General features: G+C 62.9%; 1 protein-coding gene, 1 long non-coding RNA gene and 1 other non-coding gene across 4 annotated transcripts; all 3 read right to left on the bottom strand.

Annotated features, from left to right (window-relative positions):
• Positions 1 to 1920, bottom strand: Cd7 (CD7 molecule). Of its 2 annotated transcripts, none has more exons than XM_076871066.2 (4): positions 1770 to 1920; positions 631 to 987; positions 373 to 500; positions 1 to 122 (listed from the first exon to the last, which is right to left on the bottom strand). In XM_076871066.2, the coding sequence occupies exons 1-4, from the start codon at positions 1822 to 1824 to the stop codon at positions 15 to 17; spliced, it is 648 nt and encodes a 215-aa protein (XP_076727181.1). In that variant the 5' UTR covers positions 1825 to 1920; the 3' UTR covers positions 1 to 14. The 2 variants fall into 2 exon arrangements, with proteins under 2 accessions (XP_076727181.1, XP_076727182.1); XM_076871067.2 differs by having other exon boundaries at positions 631 to 960.
• A 1093-nt stretch (positions 1921 to 3013) lies between these two features.
• Positions 3014 to 6256, bottom strand: LOC143409868 (uncharacterized). The gene is made up of 3 exons (XR_013155629.1): positions 6200 to 6256; positions 5816 to 5973; positions 3014 to 5305 (listed from the first exon to the last, which is right to left on the bottom strand). It is a non-coding gene; the product is annotated as an uncharacterized LOC143409868 (transcript).
• Positions 6257 to 7199: 943 nt separating this feature from the next.
• Positions 7200 to 13040, bottom strand: LOC143642345 (uncharacterized). Its single transcript, XR_013155639.1, has 3 exons — positions 12968 to 13040; positions 8182 to 8324; positions 7200 to 7319 (listed from the first exon to the last, which is right to left on the bottom strand). It is a non-coding gene; the product is annotated as an uncharacterized LOC143642345 (long non-coding RNA).
• Between the last annotated feature and the right edge of the window lie 465 nt (positions 13041 to 13505).

The raw sequence follows: 13505 nt of genomic DNA, 5'->3' as shown, positions 1-13505 counted from the left end.
GAGGCCTTGTGGGCTCACTGGTACTGGTTGGGGGTGGACAGGGTACTGCGGCGGCTGTAGCACATGTCCTCATACACCACGCTGGACGAGCTCTTATTCCTCGAGGTGCATATGCCCTTAATCTAAAAGGAGGCCCACTGTTACCCAGGTGGGGGCTGGCCTGCTGTCGGCCCCAGGGAGCCCTGCTCCTAGGTCCCCTCCCACGCTCACACCCAGGGGCAGCTTTCTAACAGCCCGTGCTCAGTCACCCGGGTGCGAGGGAGTCTGCCTGGGGAGGCCCCACACTGCAGACAGGGCCATTGGGATCCTGCCCACCCTCTCTGCCCACATGGGAGGGGCCAGCTCCAGGCCAGACCCGGAGCTCACACTGACCTGCGTCCTTCTCAGCGTGCACAGCACACCCAGGCCCAGCCCCATGAGGAAGAAGCCCACCGCCAGGGCAGCGGGGAGGGCGCGGGACGTCAGTGGAGGCTCCTGGCATCTGGGCGGGGACAGTGTGTCTGGGAAGAACAAGGAGGCCCTGGGCTTCAGGAGGGAGGGGCTGTGGGCTGGCAGAGGGAGGCCCATCCACAGGCTGCCTGGGGGTCAGGCTCCAGAGAGCGTGGAGGGAGGAGCTGGCACGTTCCCCACCTGTCACCGCGACCATGGTGCCGGGGCCTGGGACGTTGCTATCCAGGAAGTCCTTGACGGCCTCGCAGGTGTAGGTGCCCGAGTCGGCCTTCTGCAGGTGGTGCATGGTGATGGTCAGGTTGTTCTGAGGTCCAGAGAAGCTGATGCGGCCCTGGAACTGCGGGTCCACAGTGGAGGTCCTGCTCTCCTCGTCCTCATAGTAGACCACGTATGTGGCCTGGGGCCAGCTTTGCTTCAGGTAGAGCCCTTTCAGGGTCCCGTTGGTGGAGCAGGTGATGCTGACCGAGCCCCCCTCTGGGATGGTCGTGTAGCGGGGAGACTGCTGCACCTCTACCAAGAGCCTGCTGTCACCACGGGCTGGGCAGAGGGGCAGAGGACACCCTCTTTGCAGGGACAATGGCAGGGATGCCTGGAGGCCCTCAGCACCACAGCACATGGGGTCTGGGGCAGCTCTGGGGGCCAGCACCCAGGGGCTGTGGGGCCCATGGGGCCAGGCTGCCCACAGCCTCTCCACACCCAGCACTGGGGGAGGCTGTGGCTGGGCTTCCTTCCTGCAGCTACGACGCCCCACCGCCTGCCCTGGCTCCACGTTTCTCCTCTGAGTCCCACCGACACAGCTGGAGGCCACTGTCCTATCTCTCCTGAACCTTCTCTTCAATGCTGGCTACCTCAGTTTCCCCCACCACTCGCAGCACCAGAGCCTGTGGCTCTGTGGGACCTTCAGAGACAAGCCTGTCTGACCGGCCCAGGTCCAGTGGTGCCCAGCTTTCCCATGTAGACACAAACCATTCACCGTACCCTAGACCTGGCTGCCCAGAAAACCAGGAGCTGTGCTGGTGTTTGCACGAGGTGGTGCCCGCCAACCTGGCTCCCACATCCACACGTGTGCGCCTGACTGCAAGGTTCCCCCATGGTCTTCTTTAGAAGGACACCAGGGACAAAGTCCTCCTGATGACAAAGGCTGCACTGCTAACTGCAGAGAAGGAAGTCCCTGGCATTACCTCCAGGAAAACAGAAAATCCTATGATCCTGCTGCCCAGACCTCAGCCCTGGCTACAACCCTGTTCCTGACATGGGCCCTCAGTGTGTCCTGGAGGGGCCAGGGAGGGGTGGGAAAGGAGGGGCGGGAAGGCACTTACCTTGGGCAGCCAGGGTCCCAGACAGGGCACTAGCCAGCAGGAGCAGCAGAGCCATGCTGCCTAAGCCCCCTGGCCAATCAGCACTGGGCCTTGCCGAGGCCTCTTCCTGCTGGCGAGGCCCCTGCCCGAGGCGTCTCAAGCACAGCTCTGGGGAACCTGGCGCAGGAGGCACCTCAGCTCAGCAGTGGTGACCGGCTGGGGTGCTCAGGGGTGCTTCCTGGGAGGAGGCAGGAGCTGCCACAGAAGGGCGGAGCCTCCCCTCACTCCGCCCACAGCTCCTGGCCAGCCTGGTTGCGGCCTCCCAGAACTTGTGCACCCGGGACACCTGGCTGGGAAAGAGAAGGGCCCGGCTCTGGGGCTGGGAAAGATGGGGCCCCCAGGAGGGGCTGGGAGTTGGGAGCTGCAGGCGTGAGGCACTGGGATCCATCCTCAGCACTGCATAGAAATAAATAAAGATATTGTGTCCATCTACAAATATATCTATAAAGAAATTCTGGTTTCTGTCCATATGTTGGAGGAAAACACCAAAACTGCTGCTGTGGTCTGGATGGGAGGTGCTCCCTGAAGGCACCGGTGCTCACCTGTGTGCGGATCTTCAGAGGTGAAGTGGCTTCCTCAGTCCAGCCAGCTGGAACGGGCTGGTGGTGGTGACTGTGCCAGGTGGGCGCGGAGGCCAGGCCTGGAGGAGTGTGGCTGGAAGGTGCATCTCCCTGCAGGGCCTTCTCGCCCCTTCCTCTCTCTGCTTCATGAGCTGAGCAGATTCCCTCCGCCATGATGTTCTGCCTCACCTGGGCCCAGAGCAACAGCTTGGCCAGTCATGGACTGAACCTCTGAAACCGTGGGCCCTAAGTGGTTCTCTGTGGGTATTTTGGTCACAGCCACGAAAAACTGACTAACACAGAAACTAGTACCGAGAAGTGGGCCGTTGGTGTGACCAACCGGCACACGTGGTTCAGAAAGCCTCTGGAGCCCTTCGGCAGGAGGAGCTTGGGCAAGGTTGCAGATGCAGGTTGGAGAGCCTTAGGAAGTCCTAAGTGGAGCTTAATGGGCGACCCCGGGAGAGCTCAGAAGACCGTATTTTAAAAGGATGTGCTAATTAACCTGGTGGAGGAGATGTCAAGGCAGCACAGTATTCAATCAGTGGCATGGGTTTTGCTGTCAGCTTTTAGTCATATTTACTGTGAGAAATCAGGATCAAAAAGCAGAGAAGGAAGATTTTATTCATTTTTATTTTCTTCAGGTGCTGGAAGGAGGATTTCAAAAACTTGCTGTTGGCCCAAAAAAGGGCATGTAAAACTGGGGCCAAAGAAGGTGCAGTTGTTCAATTACAGCCACTGAAGAGGTGCTGAGTACTTGGTACGCAGACACTGGGAAAGACGGCTTGAGGGCATCTGAGGAATTTGCAAGAGCCCACCCACTGCAGGGTCAGGGGTGTGAGAGTGAAAGCTGCTTCAAGACAAAATGGGACCTTCTACTTGCACAGGAGTGCCCAGAGAATCGTTTCCCCGGGATTCGTTTCACTATGCTCACTACCCAAGCACTGATAGACCTTGGCATCTCCCACATGGTGCTGGTTCTGCAGGAACGCAGGATGCTGGAGTTAAGGGGTTGTGGAGCACTCAAAGGAAGACCTGGGAAGCCAGGCAAAGTGTAGCAGGGTCAGAATCTCCGCGGGCTGCCCGAGTGCGCGACGCATGAAACTGTGAAGGTGGAGCCGAAGCTGGAATGGAAACCCTAGGAATTAAGCGATGCTAGTAATGTGCACTGTCTGCCACAGAACCTGCTGGCTGTGGAGAGAGTCAGGCTAAGAGAGGCCATGAGGGTAAGGCCAAAGAGGTGGGGCAGCCCCACCCCTGCAGAGCATGTCCTGCAGCCACTTGTCCTAGATGCTGTACAAGGAGTCTGCCCAGATGGGTTCAGTCTTGTTTTGGTCTCATCTCTTCTTTCTGCACCCTTATAACTGTGATTTGGAATGGGAATGTGTACTCTGTGCCACTCCATATTGCATATACGTAACTTGCTTTTGATAAGTGCTCAAAGCCAAGAATTTATCTCGAGTCTCCGATGAGACTTTGGACTTGGACTCCTGGGCAAAGCTGTGCTGGGACTGTGGGACTCTTGGAGAAGGACTAAATGCATTTTGCACTGTGAGATGGACATAAGCTTTTGAGGCCAAAGATGGAATGTTATGGTTTGGATGTGAGGTGTCTCCTCAAACCTCCTACATAAACACAGAAATATTCGGAGGTGAAATGATTGGATCATGAGAGCTGTGACCTAATCAGTCCATCCTAGTTTGAATGGACCAAGTGGGAGGTAGCCGTGGGCAGGTGGGGTGTGGCTGGAGGAGGTGGGTCCCTGGTGTGCCTGAGGGGTGCATCTTTTCTGCAGTACCTTCTCGCCCCCCTCCTTTCTCCGCTTCCTGGCTGCCCCGAACTGAGCAGCTTCCCTGGTCACATCCTTCCACCATGGTGTTCTGCCTCGCTTGGGTCTAGAGCCATGGACTTGGCTGACCGCAGACTAAACCCCTGAAATTATGAGCCAAAATAAACTCATCCCTCCTTGAAGTGGTTCTTGTCAGGTATTTTGGTCACAGCAAGGAAACCTGACTAACCCAGTTACAATTGCAATAAGAAAACACGTGCACCTGTGAGCCCAAGAAGAAAAGTGGGCTGTGGTGGTTGGGATGGGCCTGAGTGGGGAGCCAGGGGGATCCCCCAGGAGAGGTCTGGGGTGTGAGGGGCCTGTCTGTCCTGCCCGGGGAAGCAGCTCCCTCCAGCCAGCACCTGTTATGCTCCACTTTCTTTCCCTGAGGGCCTCTGCGGCCGGGTTGCTTCGCCCCCTGGTGGTGGGCATGGGGTGATGCGTCATTTCAGATCCAGAGCCCCCCATCTTGGTCCCTGGAGCCCTGGCAGCAGGGTCCACAAAACTTGTTTCTGTTCTTGGTCAAGACAGGCGTGTACCCACCGTCCACTTAAGCCAAAACTGGAGGTCCCCTGGCTTGCTCTGGGGTCTCTCGGGGAGTGGGGAGCCCCTGGAACACAGGGACTCAGCAGCAGGAGAGGAGCCTGGGCCCCCCTCGATAAGCAGCAGAGGCAGGGCAGATCCTATCAATCAAGGGCTGTGCAGTTTGAGATTTCCCATGTTTGGACAGAGTTGAGGCATCAGAAAGGAGCTGGAAACCACAGGGGCGGGTCTCCCTGTCCAGGTGTGAGTGATGGACAGAAACCCAGGCAGGATGCCGCACAGCTTCCAGGGGCTTCCCCAGTGAGCTGCTGCACAGAGCCTGAGAGATCCACCACCTACATCCAGGCACAGGAACAGGCTCTCCTGTGCCCAGCAAAAACTCTCAGGATCCTCCTTTGACAGCTCCATGGGCCTTGGGATGCCGGGTGATACGGGCTTGCAAGGGTGCAGGTGCAGGGAGAATGGTACCCTGTGTCAGCCTCACTGTGGGAGTGTGGGGTTGGGATCCACACTCCAGGTAGACTCTGATCCCACTGGACTCTGGTTCACAGGGCTCAGAACCTCTGCATCTGGGGAGAGAGGCAGAGTGAGGGCCGGGCATAGACACTGGTGCCATGCAGACACTCAGGGATGACACAGGCACACTCCAGCCACACAGCGCTGCATCTGCAGGCCTGCATGCCCCTGCACACACGTGCACATTTACACACACACACACACACACACACAGAGCCCAGGCTGGGTTCTGAGTCCTGCAGAGTTGAAGTCACTTCCTGCTGGGCTCAGAGAACAGGTCTGTCCGGGACACAGATTCCCAGGAGTCTTGAAAGAAGCAGGGAGACCACGCCCATGCTGCTCTCCTGGGGACAAGTGAGGCCTTGGGGACACAGGGGCCCGTCTGCGCCTGCACAAGTCAGACCTGTGGTTTGGCTACAGCCAGCTGGGGTCTTACGAAAATGTGGCCTGGGAGCCCCACTGTGTCCCTGAGCCACTGGGGGTGCAGGACCGAGGGGCCCACTGCCCAGTACCGGCCGCAGGGAAACCTCCACCCGGCCCTGGACCACATGGAGGCCTCTCACCTGCACCAACTTCAGAGAACGTCGGTGCCAACACCAGCCAAGGGAGCCCACCACCAGGATCACGAGAAGGACAGCAACCAGCGCCCCCACCATGGACTGGGGCGTGGCCTGGGACCTGGCTTGCAGCCTCTCTGAGCCCGGGACCTGGCTTGCAATGCCTGGGAAGGACAGGTGGGCAGAGTCACCTGCATCGCTGGTCACTCCACGCATCACTCACTGGCCACAGTGGTGTCCCCACCGCCTCCTGCCTGCCCACCCCACCCTCCTGGGCAGGGAGATCACTGGGAGAGGGAGGCTGGTAGGTGGCACAGTGGCCCTGGGGTGGACCGAGCACTGAGGAGCCAGGGGAGGGGTGGACCTCAGGGACAGGGATGCAGCACCTACCCCAGGGAGGTGTGGACGGCCTCAGGCCTGCTGCCTCCTCCTGGTCTTGAGACTCTGCTGGGGAGACACTGCCAGGTTGGCACAGAGCCCTCTGGGCAGCATGAGCAGGGGTGGGGCTCCCTGGGTCCCCTCCAGGGGCCAGACCACAGACACTGCCGGCTGGGGCTCAGGTGACAGGGTGGATTGGACCAGTGGGGGGCATGGGGACCTTGGATCTTGTAGGGAAGGAAAGGATGAGGTGGGCAGTGGGTTTAGGCTGGGAGGGGCCTGACTGGGCACGGAAGCGATGGCACCCAGGACACCTGCGGGCCCGGTGAGGCCTGGGGGCACAGAGCCGCAGGAGAGGGGGACGTTTTCTGTGGTCCCTTCTATTTGTGGACAACTGAGGGGAGCAGGTGGGGGAAGGGAGGAAGGTGGGGGGAATGGAGCAGGTGCTGGGCGGGTGTGTCTGGGTGAGGACGGGAGGGCAATCCGGGTGGTAGTGGTCTGAGGAGAATTTGCCCTTGTTATGGGGACGCGGTCCAGGGTGAAGCTGTGCAGCGGGCTCGCTGGGCTGGGCAGGTTTGGAGAGGGTAGGACAGCGCACAGGAGCTGGGGCCAGGGACTCTTTTGCTTGCTGTGTCTGGTCAGGACTCAGGCCTGCGCCTGTGGGTCTGTGCCCCTGGACTCTGCCCTCTGCTCTGCTCCTCCTCCTTGGCCGCTGCCCTCCCAGTGGGGAGCCCCCTGCTGCCCCCAGCCCCTCCCCACGCTCGGCCCCTGGCCCACCCTCCTGCTTGGCCCTGGCTCTGGCCCCGCCCCGGGCGCACCTCACCTGAGACATTCAGATACGTGGCTCTGATAGTTCTCTGGAGCCCTCGCAGATGCCACAGGTATTGTCCCGAGTGGGCGTCCTGGGCGGCTGGGATCACCAGCCGGGCCTGGCCTCCGTGCACCTGGAGCTTCCAGCCATCCCTGGAGAAGCGTCCCGGGGTCCGCTCCTCGAAGATGGTCACCGTCTTTCCGTGGGCGCGCAGCCGGATGGTGATGTGGGAGAAGGTGTTGGAGATGTTGCAGGCCATCACTGCTGGCTGGCCCCTGGGCACGGACACCACGCCCTCTGTGCAAGAGGGGCTGTCCCAGCCTGTGTGGAGGGGAGGGTCACACCGTGGGCAGGGCGGGGCCTGGGCGGGGCAGGGGTGGTGTCCGCGCCTCCAGGGACTCTACGGGTGACTCGCGCTAGGATAGGGTCCATCAGAGCCCTCAGAGCTGGAGTGGCAGTCAGACACACACCGCAGGGAGGGAGGCCGTGTGCCAGGCGTGTGTGCCACCAGCTGGTCACTGGGCAGGAGGCAGCTGGTCTGCTCTGTGCAGTGCCACCACACGGGCCCCAGGGAGGTCTTTGTGGTGTTAGGGTCTCCAGCTGCACCTCCTGGGGGATCTGACCCAAATTCTTGCTGTCCCCATTGGCTATCAGAGTGGCCAGGACACTGGTGCCTTGGGTGGCCCTGGGGGCGTCTCTGCACAGCACCTGGATCTGGAGAGCTGCACGGGCCTCACTGGGGACCCTGTGCTCTGCACCTCCCCTTCCAGTGCTCTGGGTGTCTGCTTGTCTGAGCGCCCACAGAAAGGCTGCTGACCAGGGTGGATCAGGGACCTTCTGGCAGGTCCTCGGTCCTGTGGAGCCTCTCGTCCCCTGGCCATGGCACCGGCCCCAACCCTCAGGGATCCTCTTGGCCTTGGAGCCTGGACGTGGTCCTGGGCACCCCTGATGCTCCGGCAGTGGCCAGCAGGCATTGCTGGGGTGGCTGCCCTGCTGTCCTGGGTGCAGGGCTCGCCCTTTCAAGACCCAGGGTCTCCTGCTGGCTTCTCACCCATGGGCCTGGGCCTGCAGGGTCACAGTCGTCCCTTGGGGTGGGTCAGTTCTGGGCCTGACCTTGGTCTGCCCTTCCCACCCCTGTGTCCCCAGCCCTTCTCTGGCAGAGGGGCAGCGTCCCAATACCTACTTGTGTTCTGAGCACTCAGGGAGGCCACCAGGAGCAGGAGGCTCCCGAGCACGCTGGGAACGCAGGGCTGGGGGATGCGTCTGGGGGACACAGAGGGCCAGGTCTGCATGGCTGGCTGATGGGGGAGGCCTCAGGGACAGTCCCTGTGGAAGGGAGGGAGGGAGACCGGGGGTCAGAAGTCCCCAGGTGGTCCCAGGCTGCAGGGAGCGGCCTCCACCCTCCACCTGGCCAGGGCCTGGGCAGCCCAGGGGCCAAGCTTCTCCTGGACGAGCTGTGCCCTCCATGCTTGAGCCTCCTCCCAGTGTCTGGGTCCCCAGCAGCCCCCCTCCCTCCTGTCCCTGTGCTTCATAATGTGAGGCCCTGGCCGCAGGAACCAAGGGAATCACAGGAAGACAGGAGAAGGTCTGTCCCCTGGACAGGCGGAGCTGGGTGGTCCCCTGCAGCTGGCCTGGGGTTGCACACCACTCAGAGGGACACCCAGCTGCGTGTCCTAGAGGGATGGCCGAGCCACAGCTGCTGGCAGGGGCTGCCCTGAGAGCTCCTCCTGGTCTGCAGGTGCCCTGAGTCCCCAGGTCCTTCTGCCTCTGCTCCCGGGAGGAGGCAGGGTGCTCCCCGACTGCTGCCCAGTGCCCCTGGGATTTGGGCCCCAGTCAGGGCTGTCCTCCAGCTGGCCTGCCGCCCACCACGGCCACAGCCCCGGTCCTGACGATGCCCCAACTGAAGCAGAGCCTGCTTCCTGCCTCGGGGGAGGATTCCTGGGAGTCGCCTTCAGAGGCACAGCTGGTGTGGGTCCCAGACCCCAGCGAGAGGCCATGAGAAATCACAGCAGAAGGTGCCACCACCCACCAGAGTGTCCGCTGTCCCCAGTGGAAAACTGGCCCTGACAGCCCATGACATCGTCCCCGGGAGGCCAGAGTCCTGGCTGGCTGAGGGCACTGGTCAGGGTCCAAGCCACATTGCCCAAGTCAGCAGGTCCATGAATCTAGCCCTGGACATCCACAGGCCACCTCTTCTCATGCTCTCCTGTGCTCCTCCTCCATGGAAACCCCAGAAGGCTTCAGAATCCACATGGGAGGACCCTGAGCGTGCCCCTGCCTTTGCCCCTCAGGCTGCCTCTGCTTTGGGCTGATGTGATGGCCTCTGTCACGGCCCCTGTGCTGCTGACCAGGCACCAGAGAGTCTGTGGGATGACCGAAACTCAGTGTGTTCACAGACCTCTTCTGAAGTCTGCACTTTGACGGGCTCTGGGGCCACCCAGGCCACCAGGCAGGACTGTGGGATCTGGGGGCAGCTCCACAACCAGGGGCCCAGCTGGTGCTGGGCAGGTGTCCCCGGCCTGGAGGTGGGGACTGAGCTGCCCTGGGGACCGGGACTGAGGTCAGCCATGGGAGGGAGGGTGTGCCTCCTGGTTCCCACGCTGGGCGAGTTCTCTCTGCTCAGAGCTGAAGGTGCCCTGCGTCCTCCTCCCAGGAGCCCCTGCTTTGCTGCCCTCCAGGCCTCCAGGCCAGCAGTGGGTTTCCCTTACTGCCCTGCCCGGGGAACCCCTTCTTCTGCAGGAAGCTGGGCTGTGTCTGTGTTGATCTTCCTCCCAGGGACTCTGAACCTTCAGGAGTGAGTCACAGGTCAGCACTCTGGCCACCAAACTAAAGGCCACCATGGATCTTTATGGCTCAGAGCGGGAAGTCCCCTAGAACACTCTGCCTACACTTCCCCACCTCCCTGTGGGGTGCTGGCTCTGCCTGGGTTCCATTCTCGTGGAGGGACAGACCTGGCCTGGCTATCTCAGAGAGCTGCACCTGGCTGTGTCCCGAGTGGACAATGGAACCACAGATCTCAGTGGCCAGGTCCTGGAGGCTCTGTGGGCCAGCCACACACACCAGGCAGCACCCAGCTCCTCCTGCCTGGGAGTGGCTGTGTCCACCTTCCTAACCTGACCAACTTGGCACTGGCCCTGTTCTGCCCTGGAGCTCAGGAGAGCCTGGCCTGGCCCCTGCTTCTGCAGAGCACGGGCTCAGCACGCTGCGTCTCAGCCTCCTGCTTCCAGCAGGGACTGGGCTGGGGCAGCAGGGAGAGAAGCGCTCTCCTCTCTTTGGGACCTGTGCCTCCTCCAGGGTCCCAGCTCCCAGCCACCTGGGCTCCTGGGCTCTGGGAACCTCCCCGCGTCCCTCCAGCCAGCATGGGTGCTTCCCGCCTCTCACCCGAGGACTCAGTGCCCCTCTGGCCTTCCTCACTCCAACACCTTGACCACTGACCCTCTGGTGGCATCTCCTACAGCACCTAGGCCCTGACCCTTGTCCAGCAGGGGTGGAGGGTGGTTGGACCAGCACTGGACTGGAGAGCTCTCAGGAGCTGGTTGAATTCCCTGCCTTGAGACTCCTCCCAGGCCACACACCAACACCTGGCAGGTGCAGAGAAAGCCCCGGGACAGGCCAGCCGAGGTCACTCTGGCAGTGGCCAGGACAAGCTTTCTGCTGCATTTTGGGAATTTTCCTATGCTAGCAGGAAGCCCCAGGGACAGGCCTGAAAATGACCTTTAGGGGACTCAGGGTCGGGCATGGACAGGGGAAGGACAGCGGTGGGTCTCGTTCTTCCCGAGGCTTCACACTGAGAGGCCCAGCGCCTCCGAGCAGTGACACTCAGTGGCAACCTGGAATTTCAACGTTTCTTGGCGGAAACGCGCCTGGTGCTACAGGCCTCTCCATGTTCGGGATGCCCCCTTACGGCTGAGGTCAGATAGGCCCTCGTTCTGCAGCAAGCACAATATCTGGGACATACCTGAACTAAGAAGCATCTCGCTACCTGCGTCCAGCGGTGTGGGCACCACACTGAGGCCCATTCACCCCACGCTAGAGCCCTCTCGCTTCTCTGGCCGGCTACCTCCTTTCCTCCTGCCCGGCTGCCCCTTGCTCTCCATCCCCCGTAGCCCCACTTGGGGGATGCCCTGCGCTTGAGGGCGCCTGCCCTGGGAGGGGAAGGTGGCTGGACTCCTGCTGTGGGCCCAGGTGGCCTGGCCGAGTGGGAGGCCAGAAAGTGGCAGGGCCCCAGCTCACTGTGGGGGGCAGGGACAGCAGAGCGTGCCAACGCCCACCTCTAGTCAGAAGAGGGCAAGAAGCAGGCTCTCTCCAGCACCCACCAGACGCTGGCCACAAGACAGGGGCCAGGCAGCAACCTGACCAAGCATGACACACAGATTCAAGTTCTCTGGTGATAACTCTGGGGTCCTAGAGTGCCCTGGCCCAGCACAGCCGTTCAGCCCACTCCTCGGAGCCCTGCATGCCCTGCCCCCTAGGCGACATCAATGAGCTGGTTTGTGGGTGCCTGGGGGTCCTGGGGTCTGGGTGCACTGGGGACCAGCGAGGCCCCTGGGGGTCTCCCCTTCCACCTGAGGGGGCCGCACTCATGTCCTGCATGCTGCAGGAGCTCAGGAAAGCCGCATGCTTCCTTGTCCACACAGAGAGGCCTCTGTCAGCACTCACCAGCTGTTCTGCTGGCCAGCACTGCGAGGAACTGACCACAATTCTCAGAAAAGAGAAAGTGAAGCTTGCAAAACCACGGCCCGCGGGGCACAGTCAGCCGGGGCACAGGCAGCCGGGGCACAGTCAGCCGGGGGCACAGGCAGACGGGGGGCACAGGCAGCTGGGGGGCACAGGCAGCCGGGGCACAGTCAGCCGGGGGGCACAGGCAGCTGGGGGGCACAGGCAGCCGGGGCACAGTCAGCCGGGGCACAGGCAGCCGGGGGCACAGTCAGCCGGGGGGCACAGGCAGCTGGGGGGCACAGGCAGCCGGGGCACAGTCAGCCGGGGCACAGGCAGCCGGGGGCACAGTCAGCCGGGGGGCACAGGCAGCTGGGGGGCACAGGCAGCCGGGGCACAGTCAGCCGGGGCACAGGCAGCCGGGGGCACAGTCAGCCGGGGGGCACAGGCAGCTGGGGGGCACAGGCAGCCGGGGCACAGTCAGCCGGGGCACAGGCAGCCGGGGCACAGGCAGCCGGGGCACAGTCAGCCGGGGGGCACAGGCAGCGGGGGGCACAGGCAGCCGGGGCACAGTCAGCCGGGGCACAGGCAGCCGGGGGCACAGTCAGCCGGGGCACAGGCAGCCGGGGCACAGGCAGCCGGGGGCACAGGCAGCCGGGGGGCACAGGCAGCCGGGGGCACAGGCAGCCGGGGCACAGTCAGCCGGGGGCACAGGCAGCCGGGGGGCACAGGCAGCCGGGGGGCACAGGCAGCCGGGGCACAGGCAGCCGGGGGCACAGGCAGCCAGGGCTCCTGTCTTGGTTGCTGCTGAGGCAGGCCGGGAGGGGACCCAGGGCCACAAGAGTCCCTGGGCCAGACAGCCCTTCCCGCCTCAGACTGGTCACTCTGTGTCTCCACCTGGCTGCCCTGTCCTCCCCCCTCAGGGCTCACTGGCCTCCTCCACACCTGCAGCCAGGCTCATGGTGGGTCCTGTTCAGCCCTGGAGCACAGCTCCGCAGTGAGATAAGGTGGGAAGTCGGGGACTCCATCCCACACAGAGGACCCCAGAGCCCACCTGGGGATCCAGGAGAGACGGGGTCCTGTCCCCCCAGCCTGCCCATCCCCCTGCACCCCTGTGCCCTGCAGACCTGGCCAGACCCCAGCCCTGAGCGACCCAGGCCCATCTGAGCAGGAGGCGGCCAGGGGCTGAGAGTCCTGGAGGGGCTGCAGCCAGGACAGGAGGCCCCATCCCACAGTCCTGCCACGGTGCTGCAGATCCCGCAGTGTCCAGGTGCCCGGCTGTGGTCCTCTGCCCGCCCACGCCAGCCCCTCACCTGCTGCCTGCTGCTCCTGCTCCTGCTCTTCCTTCTGCCCCCCTGGGTGCCTCCTGCCAGGGCTTTCTCTGCTCCGCCCAGAAGAAAACTGAAAGAGCCCAGAGGGAGGGCCAGGGGAGGAGGCAGGTCTCGTGCGTGCGTGCCAGGGGACGTCCCAAGCAGGGAGGAGACTGTTCTGGGAAGCCACCGGGTTTCGGGAACTATGCCGTGTCCTCAGAACGTGCCACCTTCTTGGTGGCGCTCTTGCCAAGGCTGATTGTCAGAGCTGCGCACTGCAAAGCCTGTGGGGGGCAGGGGAGATGCCCTCCAGCAGAGCCGGGCGGGATGTCCCTTGCCCAGGGCTCAGGGCTGCTCCTTTGGGGAGCCGGGGGGCTCCCTGCTCTGCAGGCATCAGGGCCAGCGGGGTCCCCCAGTGCCCTGGGCGAGCTGTGTGGCTGCTCAGGATGCACCAGGCGCCTCAGGGCTGAGGCTGGGGGTGTGGCAGGCGCAGGCAGCTGGGTGGACTAGGGGGCAGGAGAGCCCCAGGGTTAACTGACTT

This window comes from Callospermophilus lateralis, chromosome 11 (genome assembly GCF_048772815.1).
Source record: "Callospermophilus lateralis isolate mCalLat2 chromosome 11, mCalLat2.hap1, whole genome shotgun sequence".
NCBI lineage: Eukaryota > Metazoa > Chordata > Mammalia > Rodentia > Sciuridae > Callospermophilus > Callospermophilus lateralis.
Note: the sequence above shows the minus strand (reverse complement) of the source record. Positions and strands in the feature narration are given on the sequence as shown.

Excerpts from the sequence above, each read along its gene's own strand:
- Cd7 (XM_076871066.2), bottom strand. The coding sequence starts at position 1,824 with ATGGCTCTGCTGCTCCTGCTGGCTAGTGCCCTGTCTGGGACCCTGGCT. Across the intron at positions 988-1,769 it reads TGGGACCCTGGCTGCCCAAG|CCCGTGGTGACAGCAGGCTC; the intron begins GTAAGTGCCTTC and ends CCCTCTGCCCAG. Across the intron at positions 123-372 it reads GCACGCTGAGAAGGACGCAG|ATTAAGGGCATATGCACCTC; the intron begins GTCAGTGTGAGC and ends GCCTCCTTTTAG.